The sequence below is a fragment of the Hylobates moloch genome, unplaced genomic scaffold (assembly GCF_009828535.3).
Source record: "Hylobates moloch isolate HMO894 unplaced genomic scaffold, HMol_V3 SCAFFOLD_14, whole genome shotgun sequence".
In the NCBI taxonomy this organism is placed as follows: Eukaryota; Metazoa; Chordata; class Mammalia; order Primates; family Hylobatidae; genus Hylobates; species Hylobates moloch.
In genome coordinates this window covers 45,491,195-45,518,767 of record NW_026652289.1, presented here as the reverse complement: position 1 = coordinate 45,518,767, position 27,573 = coordinate 45,491,195, and the positions used below count along the sequence as shown (strand labels likewise).

General features: G+C 43.1%; 2 protein-coding genes across 4 annotated transcripts; one reads left to right on the top strand and one right to left on the bottom strand.

The window, feature by feature from the left end:
• Positions 1-29: 29 nt before the first annotated feature.
• CUNH15orf40 (chromosome unknown C15orf40 homolog) lies at positions 30-14,890 on the top strand. 2 transcript variants are annotated; one of them, XM_032174999.2, is made up of 4 exons: positions 30-149; positions 1,285-1,411; positions 2,973-3,100; positions 14,252-14,890. In XM_032174999.2, exons 1-4 carry the CDS (start codon positions 36-38, stop codon positions 14,255-14,257), a joined length of 375 nt encoding a protein of 124 aa, XP_032030890.1. In that variant the 5' UTR covers positions 30-35; the 3' UTR covers positions 14,258-14,890. The 2 variants fall into 2 exon arrangements, with proteins under 2 accessions (XP_032030890.1, XP_032030889.1); XM_032174998.2 differs by lacking the exon at positions 14,252-14,890 and adding an exon at positions 6,036-6,873.
• Positions 14,891-17,822: 2,932 nt separating this feature from the next.
• Positions 17,823-23,478, bottom strand: RAMAC (RNA guanine-7 methyltransferase activating subunit). Of its 2 annotated transcripts, none has more exons than XM_032175000.2 (4): positions 23,310-23,478; positions 22,291-22,339; positions 20,473-20,651; positions 17,823-19,791 (listed from the first exon to the last, which is right to left on the bottom strand). In XM_032175000.2, the coding sequence occupies exons 3-4, from the start codon at positions 20,640-20,642 to the stop codon at positions 19,605-19,607; spliced, it is 357 nt and encodes a 118-aa protein (XP_032030891.1). In that variant the 5' UTR covers positions 20,643-20,651; positions 22,291-22,339; positions 23,310-23,478; the 3' UTR covers positions 17,823-19,604. The 2 variants fall into 2 exon arrangements, with proteins under 2 accessions (XP_032030891.1, XP_032030892.1); XM_032175001.2 differs by lacking the exon at positions 23,310-23,478 and adding an exon at positions 23,121-23,267.
• Between the last annotated feature and the right edge of the window lie 4,095 nt (positions 23,479-27,573).

The window sequence follows — 27,573 nt, the reverse complement described above, 5'->3', positions numbered from 1 at the left end:
CGCAGAGGGCTCTTCCGGCGCCTTCCCAAGCGGGGATGCTGCGGCTCCGCAGCGGGCTGAGGCATCTCCGGGCAACACCCAATAGTCGGGGCTCCACTCGGCTTCCTCTTCGCGCCGAGATGCCTAAGAAGGCTGGTGCGACGACCAAGGCCAGTAGCAGGTCCCGTGGCAGGAGAGGGGTGGGCCTCAGGGGTACTCGTTGAGGAGTGCGGGAGAAGCGGGGCCCGGGGGTGAGTGGAGGCACTGCCAGCGGCTTGCCGTCTCTCAGTTCCGGGGCTCAGGACAGCCGCCGCCACCCCCAGAGCTGCGGCTCCTGCTGCGGTCGCCCCGCCTCAGTAGGCTGCGCCGCCGTCCACCCGGTGACTTCTGAGCGCTGGGCCTGGCGGCAGCCGATCTGTCCTTGGGCTGCGTGTGCTGACCTCTGGCCTCCTACCCGCACTCCCAGTCCAGCAATTCATGTTCCAGCAGCGGCATGACGCCTGCGCTTCTCCGGGAGGCTGTATTCTGCTTTCTCCTCCCTTACCTTGGCTGATCGCACCCCTTCTGTCAGAATACAGCACTCCCGTTTCTACCATCTTTGTATGGCCAACCCCAGTCCGTTTCTCAGACTCAGCTCAAGCACTGCCTCCTGCTGGCAGCATTCTCCAGTGCCCCAGTGCTGAGCTGCCTGTGGGGTAATGTTCTGTGCCTATCTCATCGGTGCACTTGGCACAGTGTATTATAATTTTGTATGTTCTTTCTCTCTCGCAGCAGTCCGAGCTCCTTGAGAGCAAGGACCATGTACCTTTTCATCTTTACATATCCATTGCCTACATATTTGTTGAATGAAAGTTCCTAGCACAACCCCTGTCCCATAACAGGCCTTTAAATGTCAAGCACTATTGTTTTTTCCTCCCTTTCCCCCAACACGCACACATACACACTTTCACCAACATTTATTCGCTCCGACTGCATGAGATACAATGATGAATAATAAAGGATCCCTGCCCCCAAGGAACTGGAAATACAAAGCAGAGGGAGGAACAAGCATTAAGGTTTAGAAGCCAGAGTTAGGTTTTCTTGCAAGGGGGGAAAAACACTGTTCGGTTGATGGGAACGCTTCGTGGGGAAATTGAGTAGAGCCTTGAAGGTTGTGGGAAAAGCCTTCTAGGTGGCCAGAAGTCCCTGGACACCACTGATGAGCCTAGTTTGTCTGTTAAGGGTGAAAGGGGGTAGTGGAAGAATCAAATTTAATGTGTGGGAAAATATTTTGTAACCTGTAAAGTTGTGTGGTTGTCGTTTTAGGGTAAAAGCCAGAGCAAGGAACCAGAGAGACCACTTCCTCCCTTAGGTCCTGTGGCAGTTGATCCTAAAGGTTGTGTCACCATAGCCATCCATGCAAAACCTGGCTCCAAACAAAATGCTGTAACAGGTATACCTGGACACTGGGGTGGGATTCAAGTGTGAATCAGGTGTCTCCTACAGCCCTCCTTTGTTTTGGTTAGCTGAAAGCTTATTCTATGACAGTTGATTTTTCACATCTGCAGTTAGAGGCTTCTCCATTTAAAAATTCTAGATTCTAATGTAAAGGTGTCTGAAAGTGAATATATCTTTAAATCATGCCAAGTTACACGAAAACCATTGTATATTTTCCTTTTTAAAAATACGGTATTTTAGAAAGGACAGTTATGGAAACTCGTGTGTAGTCTAGATTATTCTTAGTTTGTCCTGTTCCAAAACTGGAGACATTGGCCAGAGAAAGAAGAGACATTTTAGTGTAGTTTAATGATGACTGGCCTAAGGAGACGGAGAAAACTTGAGATCTGAGACCCGTGATCAGTTCCTGTGCAAACTTGTTTTAAATCAAAACAGTATAAAACATTTATGGGCCCAGTTTTTTCATCTGTCAGATGAGATCGTTGGACTAAGAGGCTTTCAGGCTATTCTCTGGAGTGCTGGAGGTGCCTCAGGAATCAGCTTTGGACAAGGGGGAGGCCAGGCAGACAGGGCTCCTGACTAGCTATGTTTACGTTTGTTTTACATATTGGGATTCTAGAGAAAATTGGGGGAAAGGGATTCTAAAGGAGAAAAGTTCAAAAACCATTGCTCTAAATTCTTTTGAAGGTCTTTTTCACCTCTAAAGCTCTGTATTTCAAACCATTTTTAGATTTTGAAAGGAAAACCACAACATTGATGTGCTAGACCTGGTTTATGCTGATGACCAAGTTAACTCAGCCATACCCTCCTTGGCCAGCATTTTCTAAGTAGTGGGTGTGGACACTGTCTACTGTTGGAGTGTTATGTTTCATTAGATCTAAAATGGGAGGCTGGGTACCATGGCTCATTTGTAAAATGGAGATAATGATGGTACTAATACCTTCATAAAGTCATTATGAGGATTAAAGAAGTTAGTATTTGTAAAGCCTTTAACACATTTGTGTGTGCTTAAAATTAGTGTATAGTAAGTGCTCTGTAAATATTTGTTAAGTAAACATTAAATTTTAAAAACACTCAAGATATATGTCACATAAGAGGTGAACCTAGTCCAGGGCTCTCATTTTCCTGATGAGGAAACCCTGCACAACCTTGTACAATCTAGTAAGCTGCGTTGTCCGTGCACTTCCTCAGTGACATTGATGAGGCTGAAGGCCATCTATGACTCCCTGCCTGGGGCTTTTCACATACTAGGGGCAATTTCCAGTTGCCTAAATCCAGTATATTCCCCAGGGCCTATCTTGTAAGCCTATCTTGGTCAGCAAGATTGGGTAAATAACTGTTTTCTTCTCTGGATTTATTTCCTGTAATGGTAGGGCCATTTTTATCATGTTCATGTTACTTAAATGTGATTAGTTTAATCATTCATTTCTTCATTCAACAGTTTTTAATTGAAAATCTATGTGCCAGGCAAATGCAAAAACTCTTTTACAAAATGTCCTTGCTTCATGAAGAAAAAGAACTCCTTAAGGATAAAGTCCACACTGTTTTCATTCCAGATTTGACAGCAGAGGCTGTAAATGTAGCTATCGCAGCACCTCCATCAGAGGGAGAGGCTAATGCTGAGCTCTGTCGGTATCTTTCCAAGGTCCTAGAACTCAGGAAGAGTGATGTGGTTTTGGATAAGGTAGGTCTCTTTTTTTTTTTTTTTGAGACAAAATCTTGCTCTGTCGCCCAAGCTGGAGTGCAGTGGCGCAGTCTTCGCTCACTGCAACCTCCACCTCCTGGGTTCAAGCTATTCTCCTGCCTCACCTTCCTGAGTAGCTGGGATTATAGGCGCATGCCACCATGCCTGCCTAATTTTTGTATTTTTAGTAGAGACGGAGTTTCACCGTGTTGGTCAAGCTGGTCTTGAACTCCTGACCTCAAGTGATCCACCTGCCTTCTCCTCCCGAAGTGCTGGGATTAGAGGTATGAGCCACCATGCCCGGCGGTCTCTCTCTTTTTAAACATCTTTATTTTTTTTACTTATTAATTTTTTTTTTGAGATGGAGTCTCGCTCCATTGTCCAGGCTGGAGTGCAGTGGGGCAATCTTGGCGCACTGCTACCTCTCACTCCCAGATTCAAGCGATTCTCCTGCCTCAGCCTTCCGAGTAGTTGGGATTACAGGCACCCACCATCAGGCCCAGCTAATTTTTGTATTTGTAGTAGAGACAGGGTTTCACCATGTTGGACAGGCTGGTCTCAAACGCCTGACCTCAGATGATTCACCCACACGGGCCTCCCAAAGTGCTGGGATTACAGGCGTGAGCCACTGCGCCTGGCCTTATTTTATTTCTTTTTTGAGATGGAGTCTTATTCTGTTGCCCAGGCTGGAATGCAGTGGTGTGATCTTGGCTCACTGCAACCTCCGCCTCCCGGGTTCAGGCGATTCTTCAGCCTCAGGCCTCCCAAGTAGCTGGGATTACAGGTACCCACCACCACACCCAGCTGATTTTTGTATTTTTAGTAGAGACAGGGTTTCATCATGTTGGCCAGGCTGGTCTCCAACTCCTGACCTCAACTGATCTGCCTGCCTCAGCCTCCCAAAGTGCTGGGATTACAAGCATGAACCACCATGCCTAGCCATCTTTGATTATTACATATTAATAGTGATTCATAAAATACTGATTTTTCTTTGTCTTTTTCAGATAATTGGGAAACTAGTTGTTTATAACTTTTATATTTACTTAATCGCAGAAATCTGTAAATTCTTCCTGTTTAGTCTCCTTCATGCCTGCTGCCTTAATCCTTACTGAGACTGTCCACACTGTGTGCTTATGCTTCTTTGCTGCCACCGTTGCCAGCGTTTTCTCCTTTCTGAATTCATTCCTGAACCTGCTGTCAGATTAATCTTGCTTACCTCTCTCATAGTTTAAGTCATCACCACACTAAATCTAAAGCAATTCCTATTGTTAGTCATCTCCATGAGGGACTCCGTGATCCCTCACTTTGTCCTTGCTTGCTAGGAGAAGTATTGCTGATCCCCCACTTTGTCCTTGCTTGCTAGGAGAAGCTCACTGGGAAGATAGAAGGTTCATATGATGTCATTAATATGGTTTTGTACTAGGGGTGGATATCAAAATCACCTGGGAATGACTTCTAAATACGGATCCCTGGGTATCACTCCAGGCTTCTTGAAACAGAATCTGCAGGAGTGGGGGGGCCAGCCATGTTTATATTTCTTAAAGTTCTACTTGTTTTCCAGTGCTATATTATGTAGCTTCCATCCAGGTTCCAGCTGGCATTCACAGTCATTGATTAACAGACTGCACCTAAAAATCTATTTGAATGCCCCCCACCTGTGGCAGGTCATTTCTGATTTTTGGCTAGTGCTCATGGTCTGACGTTTGCCTGAAAGGTGTTCCTCAGTATTCTGCATGTTCAAATTCCACCCATCTAAATAAACCCCTTCTCAAATTTTATCTTCTTTAAAGGCTGTGTTTGAAAACAAATCCTTTTTTTTTTTTTTTGAGACAGTGTTTCGCTCTTGTTGCCCAGGCTGGAGTGCAGTGGCGCGATCTCGGCTCACTGCAACCTCTGCCACCCCCCACACCCCCCCACCCCCGGTTCAAGTGATTCTCCTGCTTCAGCCTCCCAAGTAGCTGGGATTGGAGGTGCACGCCAACACGTCTGGCTAATTTTTAGTAGAGACGGGGTTTTGCCACATTGGCCAGTCTGGTCTCGAACTCCTGACCTCAGGTGATCCACCCGCCTTGGCCTCCCAAAGTGCTAGGATTACAGGCGTGAGCCACCACGCCTGGCCAACAAATCCTTTTTAAAGTTGTTTTAAGTGGTTGTGAAATCGTGGCACTTGGATATGTGGCTACTTTTTGTTTGGAATTTTCAGAAATGTTTAACAACATAGAGAATAGCAATTTGTTTATATTTATAATTTACTACAAAGTTTATATAAAATTGCAATATTTATTTTGGTATTTTAAAGATGATTTTCATTTTTAACTTAATTGCTTGAGACCAGAATATCATTTTTTAGATTTTTTTTTTTTTTTTTTTTTTTTTTTTTTTTTTTTTTTTTTTTTTTGAGATGGAGTCTTGCTCTGTCACCCAGGCTGGAGTGCAGTGGCGCGATCTCAGCTCACTGCAACCTCTGCCTCCTGGGTTCCAGCGATTTTCCTGCCTCAGTCTCCTGAGTAGCTGGGATTACAGGCACATGCCACCACGCCCGGCTAATTTTTGTATTTTTAGTAGAGATAGGGTTTCACCATGTTGGTCAGGCTGGTCTTGAACTCCTGACCTCATGATCCACCCACCTTGGCCTCCCAAAGTGCTGGGATTACAGGCGTAAGCCACCGCGCCCGGCCCATTTTTGAGATTTTAATGTCCAGCTTTTATTATAGAAATGAATGTATGAAGGTAAAAACCCTGGAGAGTTGTTAGTACTAACAAATGTTTAGTAACAAATGTTAGTAAGGAAGAATCTAAGAGATAGTCTTTGGTTAGACCAGAAGTAACCAAGAGATAGCCATCAGGACAGCCCATTATACAACTGAGGTCTGCTATCTCTAATAGCATTGGAATGTGCTAAACAGTAAAGTATGTTTTTTCTCTTTTGGTCCAGGGTGGTAAATCTCGTGAAAAGGTGGTGAAGCTTTTAGCTTCTACAACTCCAGAAGAGATCTTGGAGAAATTAAAAAAGGAAGCCAAAAAAACATAAAAGCAAGAAATGAGGCTGGGCACAGTGGCTCATGCCTGTAATCTCAGCACTTTGGGAGGCCGAGGTGGGCGGATCACCTGAGGTCAGGAGTTCGAGACCAGCCTGACCAACATGGTGAAACCCCATCTCTATGAAAAATACAAAATTAGCCAGATATGATGGCGTATGCCTATAATCCCAGTTACTCGGGAGGCTGAGGCAGGAGAATCACTTGAACCCGGGGGGTGGAGGTTGCAGTAAGCCAAGATGGCGCCATTGCACTCCAGCCTGGGCAACAAGAGTGAAACTCCCTCCCCCACAAAAAAAAGAAATGAAAAATACATCCTTGAGAAACTTTTTTATTGCTAATGAAGAAGAGGCTGTTAAATAGAAAAATATACTACATGCACAGAAGAACATGGGGGACATACATATATGTATATATTTGAATAAGACTCCAAAAAGTAGAAATTTAAAAAGTGCTATACATTGAATTGGGTTCTAAAATCCCAAACCCCAAACAACCTGGAACATGTTACTCTGATTTCATGGCGTTGTAAAATAACAGAGCTGTAAAGAATATTCAAGATGACCTGATTTAACACCTTTCCTTCTGTTGCGAGGGGCTTTTGATTTCCTATATCCAGAAGTTGAGAGACACTCAAGATTGTACCATGCAAGCTAGCAACTAGAACCCAAATCCTTGGACTCCTTGTTGAATGCAGTTTTTCTAGATTGTAAATTAAAAATCATATCTCCACAACGGTTCTGGAATTCTGGGGATTGTTTTCTAATCCAGTTTACAAGTGACAGAAAACCTGTTATGCTGCTTTGTAGTCTTACTTTAAATTTTAAAATGCTTATTTAAATGTAAACTTTTTTTTTTTTTTACATCTTTTAAAGACTATATTGACCATTTTGTGGAAAAAGTAAACAAAAATCATGACTTGTAATTAAATGTGAATTATAATTTTTGAGAAGTCACTGAATTTTCTTCTTCCTCAGTAATAATTTATAATCAGCAAATTCAGTAGTTTTTATGAATCTCCAAAGATCCTTAAAAGAAAAAAAAGAGGACTTGGAAGCTATTTTCAGTATTTGTAAAAGCTTGTCAGAAATTACATCTATATTAAAGTTTCAAAAGCTAATAATATATTTTTACATATTCAGGTCAAGTTATAGTAATTTATTAAGGTAAATAAATTAATTTCCTTTGCTGATCAGAAGAGCTGATTTGCAGTTGTGCACTTTGTCCAGCAAGTACATGAGAAAGATGTATTGATGGACCAAATCATTAAAAACGAAATCCACAAGGAAGAACAATAATAAAAATTCCTGATGGTAGCTGGGCATGGTGGCTCACGCCTGTAATCCCAGCGCTGTGGGAGGTTGAGGCAGGAGGAACACTTGAGCCCAGGAGTTCGAGACCAGCCTGGGCAACAAAGTGAGACCCTGTATCTGTCTCTGTCTCTCTCTTTATAGATAGATAGATAGATATACATAGATAGATTTTATACATAGATATATATTTATATATAAGACCTCATATATAAGAAGTCCAGGCTGGGTGTGGTGGCTCACACCTGTAATCCCAACATTTTGGAAGGCCGAGGTGGAAGGATCACCTGAGGTCAGGAGTTTGAGACCAGCCTGGCCAACATGGTAAAACCCCATCTCTACTAAAAATATAAAAACTAGCCAGGCATGGTGGTGGGTGCCTGTAATCCCTGCTACTCGGGAGGCTGAGGCAGGAGAATTGCTTGAACCCAGGAGATGGAAGCTGCAGTAAGCCCACATGGTGCCACTGCACTCCAGCCTCGGCGACAGAGTGAGACTCCGTCTCAAAAAGAAAAAATCTCAGAGAGTGAAAGAGAAGCCACTTGTCTATTACAACACTTAACTTGTACCAAATAGGTATCAAGGGCAAGAAAAAGGTGGCTTATGTGAGATCACAGTGCACATTAATGGCAGAGCTTGGTTTAAGCCCAGCTGCTTTGTCTTCTAAACTGCCATATACTGCCTGCAAATGTGCTTATGTTTTACATGGTCTTAAGAGCTGTTCCAACTCTTTTTCAACACCATTTCAGTGTGTGCTGTAAAGCCGTTTTATTTGTGGATTTTACATGGATCACTGTTAGAATGTCATAAAATGATACCATAAAAGATCAACTTTCCTGGCCGGGCGTGGTAGCTCACGCCTGTAATCCCAGCACTTTGCGAGGCCAAGGCAGGTGGATCACCTGAGGTCGGGAATTCGAGACCAGGCTGACCAACATGGAGAAACCCTGTCTCTACTAAAAATAGAAAAAGTTAGCTGGGCGTGGTGGCGCATGCCTGTAATTGCAGCTACTCAGGAGACTGAGGTAGGACAATTGCTTGAACCCAGGAGTTGGAGGTTGTGGTGAGCCGAGATCGTGCCATTGCACTCCAGCCTGGGCAACAGCAGCAAAACTCCATCTCAAAAAAAAAAAAAAAAGATCAACTTTCGGTTGGGCGTGGTGGCTCACGCCTGTAATTCCAGCACTTTGGGAGGCTGAGGCAGGCAGATCACGAGGTCAGGAGTTCAAGACCACCCTGGCCAACATGGTGAAACCCCGTCTCTACTAAAAATACAAAATTACCTGGGCATGGTGGCACATGGTTGTAATCCCAGCTACTCGGGAGGCTGAGGCAGGAGAATTGCTTGTGAACCGGGACCCAGGAGGCAGAGGTTGCAGTGAGCCAAGATCACACGACTGCAAACTGTGCTCAAGCGTGGGCTACAGAGGGAGACTCCAACTCCAAAAAAAAAAAAAGATCAGGTTTCTTTCCTTCCCCTGAATCTTCTGCAGTGCCAGTTTCATCCTCAGGCCCACTTGCCTCACGTAGACAAAAGGCCTTTCATATTCATATTCACGTATCAACCCCTCCAGTAGGAGAAAAGGCCACTCCTAGGAGCTCTGGTATTTTCCAAAAGCTTTCAGTCAGCCTTCCCTTATATCAGCCCAAATCAAGTCACATGAAGTTTCTAAGCCAGCCCCTGTGGTCAGGGAATGCCATTCTATAACACAAATTCCCTAAAGCAGTAACTATAGAAGAAAGAATTACCCTAATTGTTCCAGGCCAATTAAGGCCCATCCTAGAGGTGGAAATGGGGTCAGCATACTCAGAAGCAAAGAAGTAGAGAGAGTTGGATACCTGAATAGAATTGGGAAAAGTTACAAAGAGAGAAATGGATGCTGGATAGGAACCACCAGTTTCTACTACGATAACCTACTTACTTCATTTTAAACAGTGATATTTTAAACGTGGGAACATTTTGCCTAGTGAGGTTTTTTTCTTTGAGAAACATAGCAGTATCTTTTAACAAAGAAGATATGGTGACACTTTGTCATCAAAAACTACTTTGGGGCCAGGCATGGTGGCTTACGCCTGTAATCCCAGCACTTTGGAAGGCCAAGGCTGGTGGATCACCTGAGGTCAGGAGTTCAAGACCAGCCTGGCCAACATGGTGAAACCCTACCTCTACTAAAGATACAAAAATTAGCTGGGCGTGGTGGTACATGACTGTAATCCCAGCTACTTGGGAGGCTGAGGCAGGAGAGTCGCTTGAACCCAGTAGGCAGAAGCTGCAGTGAGCCGGGATTGCGCCACTGCACTCCAGTCTGGGTGACAGAGCGAGACTCTGTCTCAACAACAACCAAAAAAAATAGAAACAAAACAAAACAAACCACTGTTGGAGGTAGGAACTGGCCCAGGGGCTGTATTCCCAGAATATGATTCCCTTTTCCCCACTGCAAACGAGGTAGTCTTCAGCAATCTCGCAATTAATTGTCTCACACAGGACTGTTCCTACTGTTAAAAGATCACAGCTAAGGCTTGGGCGCCTTGACCTGCTGCAGAAGCTCAGTTAATGTACTTTTCATCATCTGGGCCCTGGTCTTCCCCTGTGAATACTGAAGTAGACCCAGTGACCTAGTGCCCAAGACACAAAATATTCAGCCTCCATAACATTCGTCTAATGACGTGATTCTAGCTTTGCGCACTCGCATTAAAGTGAGTACTGGCTAGGCAGTCTATAGTGACTTGATTACGCTGCCTTTCTTGTCCTGTGCTCTCCTGAGAATCCTGGATTTGAAGCAGCCCATGAATAAGGTTTGAAAAATATTTATCCAACTATGCTGACATATGATGTTCTAGCACTGCATCTGTCATCTATCACCCGCACCTTAATAAACGATAATTACTTGGGCAAACCTATTAATCATTTATTAACTTGGGTGCTTACTTGACAGACACTGCTAGGTGCTTTGCCTATGCTGTACTTCGACAGATCCTGGGAAAGAACAGCCTGGCTCATTATGCCCTGGAGGCAGGAGCAGAGATTTCAGACTCCTGATTTCTGTGAGCCATTCCACACTTTCCTCTTGGTTAGGAGAGGGACAGCAATAACCAGAGGATGGAGGTGGCACCTTTACAGTGTTTAAAGTTCCAGACACCTAGGCCAGGTGCAGTGGCTTACGCCTGTAATCCCAGCACTTTGGGAGGCTAAGGCGGGTGGATCACTTGAAGTCAGGAGTTTGAGACCAGCCTGACCAATATGGTGAAACCCCGTTTCTACTAAAAATACAAATATTAGCTGCGCATGGTAATGCATGCGTGTAGTCCCAGCTACTCGGGAGGCTGAGGCCTGAGAATCGCTTGACCCCAGGAGGTAGAGGTTGCAGTGAGCCAAGATCGTGCCACTGCACTCCAGCCTGGGCGACAGAGATTCTGTCTTGAAAAATAAAGTTCCAAACACCTAAATGCTCAAACTTTAGGAGGCAGCTCTCTGGGCTGTGGGCTATCAGCATCCCCCTCCTAGATTCCAGGGATTTGGTTACGTAGTCCCGTAGCTGTAATGCAGAATACAAATTTTAGGACCCACGTGGCCCCAAATTCAAATTGCTTTAATGCATGTAACTAGTGACTAAAAACTTAGAATTTCAATTTACATCCAAGAGGTGGCACCGTAACACAACAGCAGAAAGCCACACAAACTGAAACTCGGTTCCTTTTGTAGTGAACAGCGCTATTAGGTAGACTACATGCTCACATGCTGTGATCCTTCTCATCTTCTCAGAGCCATTCCTTAAGCTTAGTCCCCTGTATCTTAAATTTAGCTCAGGCCGGAGTGTTGTTAACTTGGGGCCAGCTGGGTACGTGAGAGTCTCAGCCCACTGCCATGGTGGAGTCAGCATAGTCTTGAGTTCCTTCCTTAACTCTGCAGGTTTCAGAAATCCACGTAGCGGGTGTTTCTGAAAATGGATCTAGGCTGGGCAATTGGCAAGGAGCTAATTTCTAATCAAGATGCCAGCTTATTAACTTGAGTGAAGAACACAACTGCCAAATAGACTGTATAGTGGGATCTGCTAGTGAGAACATTCTGTCCCTTTGAGAAATCTCTTTAAGAGAATCATCATTTGAAGGCTGCTTGGAGAGCTTGGAATCAGAGCCAGGGAAATTAGGGGCCAGGGTAAGGGAGCTATGACCATCTATAGCTCCCATTTCTGCTGCAGGGATGGACCTATGGTATCAGCCAGCCACAGAAGGTCCTTTGGGACAACACTGGAGATAACGATCCTTCATAGTACAGGAACTCCCTTTTTCTAGGTTGCAGGAAGATCACCAATTTCTACCCACATAGGCATTCCTCAGACAATCCTTATAATTTAGTTATTAAGGGGTTTTGCATTTTATAATCCTGTCTGCCTCAGGGTTCATCAGTCCCCTAAGATAGAGTTTGGGGAGGGAAGAATCCCCAAACTTTGCAGCCACAAGTTACATACTCCCTGGTCATTTCTACAGAAAACTAATCTGTGATGTGTTTTTACTATCACAGTGATGTTCAAACTGTTTCAAAGCCTTAGGTTTCCCCAGAAATGCCTAGGGGGATTGGGGCACTGTGGACAATAAGGGAGTGAGTCAAGTCAACAGAAATGCTAGCCTTTAGTTCTCTTCTACAGCCGTACTGGGTGGCATGTACACGTGATAGCTGCTCATACCACATGTGGCTGCTGAGCACTTGAAATGTGGCTAACATAATTTAAAAGTAAAAGGTAAGGCTGGCCATGTTGGCTCACGCTTGTCATCCCAGCACTTTGGGAAGCTGAGGTAGGAGGATAGTTTGCGGCCAGGAGTTTGAGACCAGCCTGGGTGACGTAGTAAGACCCCATTTCTACAAAAAAAAACTAAAAAAATTAGCCAGGCATGGTGGCGTGTGGCTGTAGTCTCAGCTACTTGTGAGGCTGAGGCAGGAGGATCACTTGAGCTCAGGAGTTCGACGTTGTAGTGACCCATGATTGCGCCACTGCACTCCAGCTTGGGTGACAGGGCAAGACCCTGTCTCAAATAAATAAAAATGAAAAACAAAAGCATAATAGAAATAAAGACCATGTTGGAAACAGTGCAACAAAGAAGAGGCTGAAAACAGTATGAAATTTAGAAGGCAAGATAGAGAAGAGTGAATAAAGGAAAATAACAGCTATAGAAGTCAGTTAAAAAAATAATAATAATATTATTATTATTTGAGACGAAGTTTCGCTCTTGTTGCCCAGGCTGGAGTGCGGTGGTGCAATCTTGCCAAGTTCAAAGGTTCTCCCCCAGCCTCCTAGTAGACTGGTTACAGGCCTGAGCCACCAGCCTGGTAATTTTTTTTTTTTTTTAGTGGAGACGGGGTTTCACCATGTTGGCCAGGCTGGTCTCAAACTCCTGACCTCAGGCGACCCATCCGCCTCGGCCTCCCAAACTGCTGGGATTACAGGTGTGAGCCACTGCATCCGGCCAAAATTATTCATTTTTGTATTGTTTCACTTTTTATATTTATTATTTTGTTATTTTATTTATTTATTTATTTTTATTTTGAGACGGAGTCTCGCTCTGTCACCCAGGCTGGAGTGCAGTGGCGCGATCTTGGCTCACTGCAAGCTCCGCCCCCTGGGTTCACGCCATTCTCCTGCTTAGCCTCCAGAGTAGCTGGGACTACAGGCGTCCGCCACCACGCCTGGTTAATTCTTTTTGTATTTTTAAGTAGAGACGGGGTTTCATCATGTTAGCTAGGATGGTCTCGATCTCCTGACCTCGTGATCTGCCCGCCTCGGCCTCCCAAAGTGCTGGGATTACAGGCGTGAGCCACCGCACCCGGCTTTATTATTTTGCAAACACACAAGTTGAGGAAATTTTAAAATGAGGAAAATACACACACAAACAACAAAGCTCTAGCCATTAGCAATTAGAACAGCTTTATTAACCTAATTCAGACAAAGGGGCTGGAGATTCTTTAGGGAGTTAAAGGCACTAGCAGTGGAAAAAAACCATGAGATCATCTTATCATCCCCTGAAGCTGTCTCAGGAGGAGTCACTGAAACCCAGAGAAAATCTAACTGGTAATTAATACATAGGGCTCTTGTGTCCCTGAGGGAAAGGAGTGAAAACACCAACTGAATTAGCTCATACATGGGGCTGTCTGTGCCCCTTAGGGAGAGGAATGAAAGCAACTGAAATCAGCCCATCAGCCCATGAAGACACTGGTGAAAGATATGCGAGTTGTCCTTCTTGCACCTAAGCAGCCCACAGATAACTCACTCTTATGTACGAACCTGACTGACTGGCCTAGCTCAGTGCCTAGCTCAGTGCTGCATACTTTATGCTCTCTCTTAATCCTGCAATGGGGCAGTCGAATCACATATTAGCTGTTTTTTTGTTGTTGTTGTTGTTTGTTTTTGAGACGGAATCTCGCTCTGTCACCCAGGCTGGAGAGCAGTGATGTAATCTCGGCTCACCGCAACCTCCACCTCCTGGGTTCAAGCGATTCTCCTGCCTCAGCCTCCCGAGTAGCTGGGATTACAGTCATGTACCACCACACCCAGCTAATTTTTGTATTTTTAGTAGAGATGGGGTTTTGCCATGTTGGCCAGGCTGGTCTGGAACTCCTGACCTCAGGTGATCCTTCCACCTCGGCCTCCCAAAGTGATGGGATTACAGGCGTGAGCCACCATGCCTGGCCAGCTGTTCTGACTGAAGGCTTGTCTTCTTCGTTAACCTGCTCCTCCTATTTCATCCTGTAAATCTTTAAATCTGAGGGGTATTATCCACAGCTCACCTCCACTTTTCTAATCTGACAGTACTGATAATTGAATTCCTCAGAAGCAAGATGTTTCTCTGGCACCCAGAGGCCTCTGCAGTGTCACGACAGCTGAAGTGTCACTTCTTCCTCATCCTGGGCACACCATGATGTGGTGCAGCCCCACTGACTGGGACCCATGCAGCCAGCCTGGCCCAGGGCCACTCTCTCCCAGAATGTCCACGAATCAAGGGATCTCTACTTCCATCCTTATTTTCCTCAAAAGCTGGTCCCAGCAGTAATCGACCAGACTTCTAGAAAAGAGGAGATATCTGCTCTCAAGGCTGTTGTGGGCTCCAGTGTTGCAATCTACTACTTGAATCTAGTTGTTTATTTCATTCTATAATAATTTAATATAGCAGATGTCAGGAGAAATCTTTGTTTAGATATTATGTCATATCTGGATATATCTGAATCCTAAATAATTAATCTAAACATTAACCATATTCACTTCTGCCAATGTCAAGAGTATTTTCTGCTATTTGGCTTAAATCAATTTTAAAATTTGAGAGTTTTAAAAGCATATCTTTCTGTGTTCATAAATAAACAGAACAAAGATTCTTTGAGTACCTTATATAATTTTTCACACAGAATTAACCAAAGCCTTATTTAATATTTCAAAATCCTCATTTATATATATTAAATATGTGTCTTTGGTTAAAATGCAAGATACTGAAAGAAAAATTCAAATAGGCATTTCAGTGAATAGTTTACTTATAATATCTCATTTGTCTGACATTACAAAGTAAGTACCTTCACAACTAACATTTCCAGCTAACTAAAGTCCAATAATAATAGAGGCCACCTTAAACTGGGAGTATTTATTTCCTATATCGCCTAATTAAAAAAAAAATCCTTTCATTATAGATAATTGTGCTAATTAGAAGAAGTCAACAGTCTACAGCATAGATTTCCATACACAGCCAGATCTGTGTTTGGATTGGATGAATCAAATGAAATAGGAAGTCTAGGAAAATTTTTAAGGTATAAAAAAAAGTGTATTTAGGTTTGGCTTGAACTTGTTTAAAATAAATAAATTTTTTAAAAAAATTATATTTAGGAAACAAGTATAGTTCTTTTATGAGAGTTCAAAATTAGTGCTGTCAATAACCTGATTCAGGGCAAATGATCATTTCCTTCAATTTTAACATTCTAAACTTAAAGCTGACATTTTATTACCCTTAATTCTATCATAAAGTCCTATATTTTTCTTTAGGTGAATAAAACACAAGGGATAATTACATATTTGTCTGTTGAGCATTATAAGGAAAGTGGCTTTGGAAACAAAAACCATGCTAGAAATCTCCCCAGATGTCTTTTTCCTATGTGGTTTCAAGAACCCCAAAACTATTCTCAGAGCAATGACTCAAGTTTATTACATTCTGTATAACCCCAAGTCCACCTAGCACTCAAAAACAAGACACAAACAAAAAACTCTAAAAGTCCCCAGCAGCCTGTTCTCAAAAGGACATTAATCTGATGTGTTCAGTAATTAACATTTGACATTCTAAATTCACTACCAATTTCCAAATGGCAAATGTTATTCATTTTATTTTAATTTATGTATTTATTTATTTTTGAGATGAAGTCTTGCCCTGTCACTCAGGCTGGAGTGCAGTGGCACAATCTCGGCTCACTGCAACCTCCACCTCCCAGGTTCAAGCGATTCTCCAGCCTCGGCCTCCCTAGTAGCTGGGACTGCACCACCATGCCTGGCTAATTTTTGTATTTTTCATAGACAGGGTTTTGCCATGTTGGCTAAGCTGGTCTCGAACTCCTGACCTCAGGTGGTCCACCACCTTGGCCACCCAAAGTGCTGAGATTACTGGCGTGAGCCACTGAGCCTGGCCAAATGCTACTAATTTTAGCTCAACTTTTATACAAACCGTCTTCCACATTTGAAGTATTTATTTTCTGAATGAGATAACTTGCTTTCCTTTGCTAATTCACATATGAGTTAACATAAGGAAACAATCACAAATCCTTAATTCTCAACGTCTCCTGCCCTACCTCATCTCCTGCCCGTTACTCTACATCCTTTATGTCAACACTACGCTTTACAATTTACCAAATACTTCCCTCCCGTTTATTCAACAAATGTTTATGCAGCACCTATTATGTCCCACTAGGGGTTTAATGATCACAACTCTATATTCTCAAGATCTTCCTTTGATTATTTATTTTTATAATTCTGTGAGGGTGGCAGGGTGGGTATTGTCCCCATTTTTACAGCTGAGCCAATAAGCTCAGCGTTTACATGATTTTCTCAAGGTCACGTATGTTTTAAGCACAGAACTGGAAGCTAGGACTCCTTATACCTAATGCCATATGTTATTATAACAGACTACTTGAAATTAATTCTGTTTGACACTATTTTAATTGTTTTCACTCTTAAATTATCTTTAAGCTTTTTTTCATGTTATTTTTCTGTCTTATGAAGCAGAAACTGTGCCTTTTATTTCTTCCTGGTTTTAAGCAGATGGGGGGCAGGGGTACAGTCTGGTAGTAACTGCTGTTAAAAGACAAAAACTATAACAACATAGATTATTCATGCAGCATGCAGAATTAACTCATGTTGAAAGGAGGTTTCTTCCCATTTTTTCAAGCAGGGCTGATACTCAGGACACATGTAGCCTAGCTGTGTTGGGTGTTAAAACACTTAAATACTGTTGGAAAACCACCTCTCTTCTGAGCTTCCTGAGAAGTACTCCTCCAGTGCTGGCCTTGGACCCATACGTCTCCCTTTGTGTCAACAGCTGGCACAGCACAGAATCCTGACCTAAAGCTAAAGTCAGCTATACTGTCCCAACTACTGATCAGTGCCTGTGCTTTCTCAGGTGATGATTTTATAAATTTTTTTTTTTTTTTTTTTTTTTTCATTTCTTTGAGACAGTTTGGCTCGCTGCCCAGGATGGAGTGCAATGGCATGGTCTCAGGTCACTGCAACCTCCACCTCCCAGGTTCAGGTGAGTCTCTTACCTCAGCCTCCCAGGTAACTGGGATTGCAGGCATCCACCACCATGCCTGGCTAATTTTTGTATTTTTAGTAGAGACAGGATTTCACCATATTGGCCAGGCTGGTCTCGAACTCCTGACCTAGGGTGATCTGCCCATCTCGGCCTCCCAAAGTGCTGGGATTTCAAGCGTGAGCCACCGTGCCCAGCCTGTAAATCGTTACTTTTAAGAGACAGCATCTATCTAGCCCAAACTGGAGTACAGTGGCATGATCCTAGCTCACTGTAGTCTTGAACTCCTCCTGGACTCAAGGGATCCTCCTGCCTCAGCCTCCTAAGGAGCTAGGACTACAGACGTGCACCACCACACCCAGCTGATTTTTAAATTTTCTGTAGAGACAGAATCTTGCTACATTGCCCAGGCTGGCCTTGAACTCCTGGCTTCAAGTGATCTTCCCACCTCGACCTCCCAGAGTGCTGGGATAACAGGTGTGAGCCACCATACCCAACCAGGTGATATTTTTGATAACACTTCTGCTTTCAGAGAAGATCCTGGGGTGTAGTCAGGATATTACTATCTAGGCTAAATATCTGTAGTATCAAATCCTATTTTTATATAACAGCACTGGCTTCTTGCCTAATGATATAATTAGGGAGGTACAGGGAAAACCCTTACTGTTAAAATTGTATTTGCATCTTAGTGTGAATGCCCGACTTATTAGGTCATTTCCAATAAAATAGTTACCTGAGAGGATGGCTCTTCAGGAAGGGAGAATAAAAGGGAGAGGTAGATGCAGAGCGTGAAGTACCTGGAGAAGTCAGCCTTGAGGGCCTAGAGTGGGGTGCTAAGAGAGAAGGCAGTAAAAAACAGGTTTACGAAGATGCCTTTTTTTTTTCTTTTTGAGATGAAGTCTCGCTCTGTTGCCTAGGCTGGAGTGCAGTGGCACGATCTTGGCTGACTGTAACTTCCGCCTCTGGGCTTCAAGCGATTGTCCTGCCTCAGCCTCCCGAATAGCTGGGATTACAGGCATGTGCCACCACGCCCGGCTAATTTTTGTATTTTTAGTAGAGATGGGGTCTCCTCATGTTGGTCAGGCTGATCTCGAACTCCTGACCCCAAGTGATCCGTCCACCTCAGCCTCCCAAAGTGCTGGGATTACAGGCGTGAGCCACCATGCCCAGCTGGAAGATGCCTTTTTAAATATTGTTTTTTTGTTTTGTTTTGTTTTGTTTTTGTCACTCTAATAAAGTCAGGAAGGTGCCTGTTAATTCCTTTGATCTATGTTGAAATTTGCACTCTTAATGTTACTCTTAAACCAAATACGCCCTTTTCAACGGATATGAAGGATAGCATAAAAAAACCCAAAAATTTCATTTCACCATATTAATAAATGGGCTAACTGCCAGAACTTGGGAGTAAAGATGCTTAAATTTTTTTAAATTTTTATTTGAATGAAATCATTGTAATAATCATTAAAATGATTTGAAATAGAATGATCTCTGTGAAAGGAAGTTTATAGCATCACTATTTATAGAAGAGAAAGCAGCAGAGGTATGCATCTGGAAGTGAATGTAACATTGTAAAATCAGCCCACATTAAATACCAAAAAAGTAAGAACAATCAAAATGCAGCATTTACAGGACTAAAAAGGAAAGTGAGAACAGTACAGAGTTAAACTTTCGTATGTGTGAATTTTGACCTGCTATGTTGTTAGCGAAAAGCCTTAAGTGTTTGTATAAAATGATGTGTACCCTTATCCCAACACCACCAGATCAAGACACAAACTGATAATGATTCCTTCCTTATTTTACAGCTTTATTACTGATTTCCCTCTAAAAAGAGACTCAAATGTGGAGCTGACTCATCTATAGATTAAGGAATCACAAAGTACCATAGTCACGTAACAAAAGCAAAAAAAAAAAAGCAATTGTTTTACCTTTCAACTGCTGATGTTAGGTACAATCTATCACAAAAAGCATAGCTGTGCATTCATGAGCTGATTATGTCAACCTCTAGAATTTCAGAAACGAGCACATCTAAGCATATGGATACTCTCTTACCTTACAAAGTAAAGGCATTTTCTATTTTAAAATTTTTATTTCTGTATAAAACAAAGAATTCCTAGAGGTCAAATAATATACCAAACTCAAAGCACTATTAAGTCATGAAACAAAGAAGATTCTGAGGTAGAAGTCAAGCAATATAATCCACAATTTCAGGTATTCCCAGCAACCATCGCATCTCGCAAGTAAGATCTATTTTTTTTTAAAGTCTCAACTTCCAAAAAATCAATAATCCATTCTGTAAAATCGATGTAAAACTATGACCAACAGAAGACACCCAAACTTTTGTCATGGTAACAGAGTAAAGGCTTTTACTAAAAGCTGCCAACATTTCTATCAGTAGTAACCGTAAGGAGGCCGCTGGTTGTAACCATAATGTCCATACTGCTGGGGATAGTAAGGTTCTTGTCTGTGTTGCGGGTAATTGTTACCCCAGGATCGTCCATGCCACTGATTGGATCGATTGTCACTTGGCCACCCCCATCTGTTGTCCCTGCCTCTGAACTGTCTGTTGTCTTGCAACCTACAACAATAAAACAAAAAAGGTCTTTAAACTTCCCTTGTTAAAAAAACATATGACAAACCCATAGCAGTGCTTCTGGTTTCTCATTCTAATACACAATAAATAAGACTAAAAAACATTTTTCACAATAGAATGTTATAGCGCCAGTTATTCAAAACTTTCCTAAGATTGAAATCATTCTTCCAGTATTATACTAGGTACACTTTACAGAGACATAGGCAGACTATATAACCAATAGAATAGTTCCAAATTAAAGTGAAATCTATTCAATTGTACAAAAACGGTATGGTAATTTATTACTTTGACTATTTTGAATTATTAAGTAAAAGTAACTTCCATTTGTAAACTTATTCCTAAAGTAAAATCGAAACAGTATTTTCTTTATGGAATTAAACAAGTTGTAGAAAACTCTAGGTTTTTAAAGTAGATTTGCATTGGAAATATTAATCTACAGAAAAACATCTAAAAACAAGAAAACACACCACGCTTGAACAGCAAGGAAAAAATATATGGTGCTGAAAAAACATTAAAGCAAATATTTATCAGAAACGATGTACCAGGTACTGTTGTTAGGTACATACCAAAAACACTGGTCCCTGCCCTCACTGGCCTTCCAGTCTAGCAGATTAAAGCTATCCTTCGCCAGATCAACCATCTGCATTTATTCTTTTGAATACACACCGATTGCCTCTGTTTCTTTGGTTCCCACCAGCTCTGCTATTCCATTCCTCAACAATTGGAGGAGACTCAGGAGGGCGTTTCAGGTATTCCTGATACTCCTTGTCATTTTCTGTGAATCTACTAGCAAACATCTCTTCAAAATTTGGAATAGCTTCGGCAGTGTCAGTCATTCTGAAAATCTGTACAATTTTAAAGACATTTCCATTAAAAAAAATTAAAAATTAACACTCTCTCCAGATAATGAAAAACCAAGAAGTAAGCAATTTTTAGGCAGGGTATTCATGGAAGTCTTTGTGTGCTTTCAGACTTGTCATATTTTAGATATTGAATTCAACATTTTTTTTTTTTTGAGACAGGGTCTCTCACTCTGTCACCCAGGCTGGAGCACAGTGACACAATCTCGGGTCACTGCAGCCTTGACTTCCCTGGCTCAAACAATCCTCCCACCTCAGCCTCCCAAGTTGCTGGGACTACAGGTGCATGCCACCCACACCCAGCTAATTTTTGTATTTTTTGAAGAGACGGGGTCTCGCCATGTTGCCTAGGCTGGAAGTCTTGGGCTTCAGTGATCCTCCTGCCTTGGCCTCCCAAAGTGCTGAGATTACAGGCATGAGCCACTGTGCCTGGCCCAAATTATTTTTCTTACTTTATTAACTTCCAATGAAAGGTTTTGGACAAAGAGATGTGACAATGGAAGCTACTGTGATAACTTCTTCATTAGTCTGCCTTTCCTCCAAACATATGCAAATATTTGTAACAGTTACACTACCTACTTTCACCCCAACAAAATTAAACCGAAATTATTGTTGAATTGCAAGAAACAATATGTAGATTTTTTCTTTTTTTCTTTTTTTTTTTTTTCCCCCGAGATGGAGTCTTGCTCTGTCACCCAGAGCTGGAGTGCAATGGCGTGATCTCAGCACACTGCAACCTCTGCCTCCAAGGTTCAAGCAATTCTCCTGCCTCAGCCTCCCAAGTAGCTGGGATTACAGGCATGCACCACCACACCCAGCTAATTTTTGCATTTTTAGTACAGATGGGGTTTTGTTGGCCAGGCTGGTCTTGAACTCCTGACCTCATGATCCGCCCGCCTTGGCCTCCCAAAAAGTGCTGGGATTACAGGTGTGAGCCACTGCGCCCAGCCTTTTTTTTTTTTTTTTTTTTTTGAGAAGGAGTTTCACTCTTGTTGCCCAGGCTGGAGTGCAATGGCACGATCTCGGCTCACTGCAATCTCTGCCTCCCAAATTCAAGTGATTCTCCTATCTCAGCCTCCCGAGTAGCTGGGATTACAAGTGCACGCCCGCCCGCTAATTTTTGTATTTTTAGTAGAGACAGGGTTTCATCATGTTGGCCAGGCTGATCTTGAACTCCTGACCTCAGGTGATCCGCCTGCCTCAGCCTCCCAAAGTGCTGGGATAACAGGCATAAGCCACCATGCCCAGCCTGACACTCTTACCTTTCAGGCTATTACTCTTAGTATGCTTTATCAAATACCAAATATCAAAGACTTTCAATGTGTCTGGGATTGGCAAACTATGTCAAATTCTCAAATCCAAGGAATGAGTTTTAAATAAATTCAGCTAATTAAAATCATGCCTAGAATTCTATTGGAATCACAGAAATCACTAAAAACATGACCCATACCTAATCCAGATGGGCAGTAAAAATCATAAGGCAAGGAAAAGGTGCTACTCCATTTTTATGTTCTCATATGTTCTCCCGCGACTCCCTACCCACACTCAAGTAAACAAATATCAACTGTATTATTACTGAGAACGAAATTTAAATAGAATGTTAATCGACCCAAGCTTTACTTACCCCAAAGATTTGAGGCAGCTGTATTGCTTAATGTTTAGGTTGTTTAAATCTGTGGGAGGAAAACAACAAACTTGACTTTATTTAAGGAAACTCTCAAAAGGTGTTTGGGGGAAGGGTGGCGCATAAGAGTCTTACTCAACGAAAGAATTGGAGTAAAAGTGCTCTAAGGCCAGGCGCGGTGGCTCACGCCTCTAATCCCAACACTTTGGGAGGCCGAGGCGGGCGGATCACGAGGTCAGGAGATCGAGACCAACCTGGCTAACACGGTGAAACCCCGTCTCTCCTAAAAATAGAAAAAATTAGCCGGGCGTAGTGGCAAGTGCCTGTATAGTCCCAGCTACTCGGGACGCTGAGGCAGGAGAATCGCTTGAACCTGCGGGGCGGAGGTTGCCGTGAGCCGAGATCGCGCCACTGCACTCCAGCCTGGGCGACAGAGCCAGACTCCGTCTCAAAAAAATAAAAAAAAAAAAGGTGCTCTAAAGACTTCCAAAGCTAATATTCCAAACAGGGAACTGGTTCTCAAGAGCAAGAAGCTACAAGATTTGTCCTCTGGGCCTTCAAAAGCAAAATAGTTCAAGTATGAATAAAAACTTCATAATATGTATGTTCTTTTAGGGTAAGCCTTTCAGATTTGTACTTGAACACTGCTAATTTATTCACCACAAATAAAACCACAAAGAACTTTGGCTGCGGGCGACTAACCCTGGAAATAACCAACCAGAATGGGGTTTCGCTGCCCTAGGAGATGAGCCCGGGGAACAGACGAAGATGCAGACTGAAAACAACTGCGTTTTCCAGTCCGTCCTCAAGGTACATCACAGCTTGCTTACCAAGGTTCTGGCAGATTTGCTCCCTTCCGAAGCACCTTATACCTCCAGAAGTGAGAGATATTCTGGGCCGTGAGAAGTAAATGGGTTTCGGTCTAGCAAAGGGTACAGATCACCGCACAGGGGGAGGACACCTCGCTGGCCACCCAGCTCGGCCGCGCCGCTCCCTCCTCCCGGGCGTCCGGGACTCACCCGCCAAGGGCTACGTCTATCCAGGTCGGGCCAAACCCCGCCGGCGAGACACTGAGAAGCCCAGGAGAGGTGGCCTCTGGCCCACCACACCGTGGAACTCCAGACCACTCCACTTCTCCAATGTAACAGAGCGCCTTCCTCTAAAATCCGACAACCACCTGACTTCCGCTTCCGGCGGGCTAAAGTTGAAGGTGCCTGTGAAGTCTCGCGATAACTAAGGCTCTCCGTGTGGATCGCTTTGCAGCAGATCGCTTCTTCAAATGCTGGCACAAAGCCCAGAGCTCGATGAGGTGTGGGCAAGTAGCTGTCTAAAGGTGGATGATGCCCTCCATGCGCTTTCAGCCTGCCTGGTGGCTGGGCAGTCGAAAACGTCGCCGTCTATTAAGCTCCTTTGACTGGGAGCAGGTGACGGGTAGAGACGGAAGTTCTGGGAATCACCGGAGAAGGGAGGGAAGGGCTCCTTCTGGCCGCCTGCTCCCGGAGTCTTCGTGGGGAACGTGAGGTGAGAGCAGGCCGTGAAGAGTAGACACGACTGATGACTTCAGGGATGCTACACCTTTCTCTCCTGCCTGGGCAAGCCTCGGTAGTAAGATTTCCGTAGTCCGTTTTGTATGTGGTTTTGCAGAAACATACCCCCTCTCTGCTCCAGCTTCAGTCGTCAGTATCCAGCTACTTCCAAAAGCCTTGCCCATGTCTTCTGGGATGTTCAGCAAATGTATAAACACTTAATATCCCGACAAAACTTGGCCTCTTCCATCCCAAATTACTTCCCAGGCTATGCACCCGTTTTTGTTAATACAACCAACTTGGAAACTTTGATGTCAGATTTGATGCCCTTTCTTTCCTTTCCATGCTCCAATCACTTGCCAAGTCCTGTCGATTGTACCCCTACAGTAATTCTGGCATCTTCTTACCCACTGCCCCCACCTAATCAACGTTCTCATTACCATCCCCTGCACCGTGTCAGTGCAGTACCTTTCTCACTGATGTCCTGCCTCTAGCGTCACTCTGCTATACCTGCTATAGGTGTAGCCATCTTCAAGCACCACCGTGATCCAAAATAGCTGATCCAATGGCTCTCTGTTGCCTGTAGATTAAAGGTCAAGTTTATTAACTTGGATTCAAAACTTTTTTTATTTTCTGCTGTTCCCCCTCCATTCTCCCTCAGTCGGTGGTAAACCAGACCCTGTGAAGTACTTCATGCATAAATTATTACATTTTTATAGATTGCTCATGTCCCTTGCATGAAATACCTGTCCCTCCCCCTTATCTCCAAATGTAATTCTTTCCATTATTTAAAGCTTTGGAAAGTGACATCTCCACCTAGAAATAATTTTTCTTTCTATTGAGAGTCCATCATATTTCTGGAACTTCATGTATTTAGTTATTACCACTTTCTAACTTCGAACTAAAATTATTTACTTGCAAGTCTTTCCCCCTGTTAAACTGTAAACAGGCCTTTATCTAATGCATTTCTACATTCTGGAGTGTATAACATTGTGCTTTTTTTGTTTGTTTGTTTCTTTGACACAGGGTCTCATTCTGTTGCCCAGGCTGGAGTGCAGTGACGTGGTCATGGCATACTGCAGCCTCAACTTCCTGGGCTCAGGCGATCCTCTCACCTCAGCCTCTGGAGAGCTGGGAGTACAGGTGCACACCACCACCCTGCTAATTTTTTGTATTTTTTGTAGAGATGGAATTTCGCAGTATTGCCCAGTCTGGTCTCGAACTCTGGGCTCAAGCAGTCCACCCACCTCAACCTCCCAAAGGGCTGGGATTACAGGCCTGAGCCTCCGAGCCCAGCCCCACATTGTACTTTTTCCATGACATTAGCACTGAATAAATGTTTGTGGAATGAATGATAGAACTATGAATATTCCAAGTAATGTTTTAGAAACATTAACCTAGCAAAAGTGTATAGGATAGTATGGATGAGGGAATAGGATAGTCTTGGTGTTGGGTAGTAAAAGTAAGAGGTGTAACAACCAAGGTTACAATAATTGAATAAAAGGCTGGGCGCGGTGGCTCACACCTGTAATCCCAGCACTCTGGGAGGCCGAGGCGGGTGGATCATGAGGTCAGGAGATCGAGACCATCCTGGCTAACACGGTGAAACCCCGTCTCTACTAAGTATACAAAAAATTAGCTGAGCATGGTGGCGGGCGCCTGTAGTCCTAGCTACTGGGGAGGCTGAGGCAGGAGAATGGCGTGAACCCGGGAGGCGGAGCTTGCAGTGAGCAGAGATCACGCCACTGCATTCCAGCCTGGACGACAGAGCAAGACTCCGTCTCAAAAAAAAAAAAAAATTATAATTGAACAGTACTATCCTGGAGCTCCAGTAGTGCAATTGGTTAGCGCACAGTACTTATATAAATAGTACTATCCTTAGTTACTGAGTGGATGATGAGAGAAAAACATTGGTAGAAATCAGGGAAGGAGCTGGGTGCGGTGGCTCACTCCTGTAATCCCTGCACTTTGAGAGGCCGAGGCAGGCGGATCACTTGAGGTCAGGAGTTCAAGACCAGCCTGACCAACATGGTGAAATCCTGTCTCTACTAAAAATTCAAAAAAATTAGCCAGGCGTGGTCGTGGGCGCCTGTAATCCCAGCTACTCAGGAAGCTGAGGCAGGGAGAATTGCTTGAACCTGGGAGGCAGAGGTTGCAGTGAGCCGAGATTGCATGACTGCACTCTAGCCTGGGCAACAGAGTGAGACTCCATCTAAAAAAAAAAAAAAAAAGAAATCAGGAAAGGCTCCAATTCTTTGAGCCTGGGAAATTGGGGCTGAAAAGGAATATCCGTAAGGTAAAGTGGCTTTAAGGGAAAAATGAACTCAGAGCCCAAATACATTTGTAAAATTTGAAACACTGGTGAAATAGTCGAGAGAAAATTTCCAGGGAGTTGTTAGAAATACAAGACTAAATCTCAGGAAAGAGAGGCTCTGCCCAGATATGTAAATGTGTGAGTAATTCATGAAGAAACAATGGTTGAAATCACTGGTGTACAGATGCTCCCCGACAGGATGGTTTGACTTAACGATTGTTGTACTTTACAATGGTAACGTGCATTCAGTAGCAGGGTACTTTAAATACCTATACAAACATTCTGTTTTTCACTTTCAGTATAGTAGTCAATAAATTATATGAGATATTCAACACTTCATTATAAAATAAGCTTTGTGTTAAATCAGCTTGCCCAACTATAGGCTAATGTAAGTGTTCTGAGCATGTTTAAGGTAGGCTAAGCTAAGCTATGATGTTTGGTAGATTAGGTGTGCTAACTGCATTTTTGATTTAATGATATTTTCAACTTATGATGGGTTTATCTGGCATAACCCCGTCAAAAATCAAGGAGCAGCTGTATATGATCTTTTCAACAGGGAAAGTATTCATAGAGAAGAGAAGGCGACCAAGGCCTATCCCTCAGGACATACCCATATTTAGGAGACAAGAACAGGAAATAGAAAACTTGAAGAGGGGCAGTGTAACAATTGAAAAACTAAGAAAAATGCTTCCGCACCTAGTATCAGGAATCAAGGAGGATATTTGGAAAGGGGCTTCTTGTAGGCTAGTTTGCTTGTTTCCTTGTGACCATTATTGACATTATTTGTAAGTATTGAGGACTTACCCAGAAAAGAATATACAGATTGGGCATCCCTAATCCCCAAATACAAAGTACAAAATGTCCCCAAATCAAAAACTTTTTGAATGCCAACATGACACTCAAAGGAAATGCTCATTGGAGCATTTTAGATTTCAGATTTTCATAGTAGGGATACTCAACTGGCATTTCTTTCCTGTGAATTTGTGTGTGACACTTAGGGGCCTCTAGGCCTCTGAGAGTTTCTATGAAGAACTCTAGGTATTCCAGCAGATTTTCAGATTTTCAAATGAAATTTTTTTCTGCCCACCAATGTCTTTTCATACTCTGATATCTTATCGATTATTATGTCTCATTTTCTGACAACAGGAAATCTGTTTCATGAAGGGGAATTTTCTAGATAACTGACACTCAGACTTTAAGCATCAGAAATTTTTTATTGAAACCATTTTTGATGGAAATGTTTGCAAAATGTGGCTCTTACCTATCTGGTATAACCAGAATATATGGGCCATAATTTAATCTTTGCTTGGCAACTAAAAGTCACTGTTAAAGCATCAGTTATATTCTTCTGGATAGTAATATCGTTGGGCCTGTTGATGTGCATGAGAAAGGTTACATCATGAAATTTATAGTGTTTTTTCCTGCTAATTGTAGACATTTTGT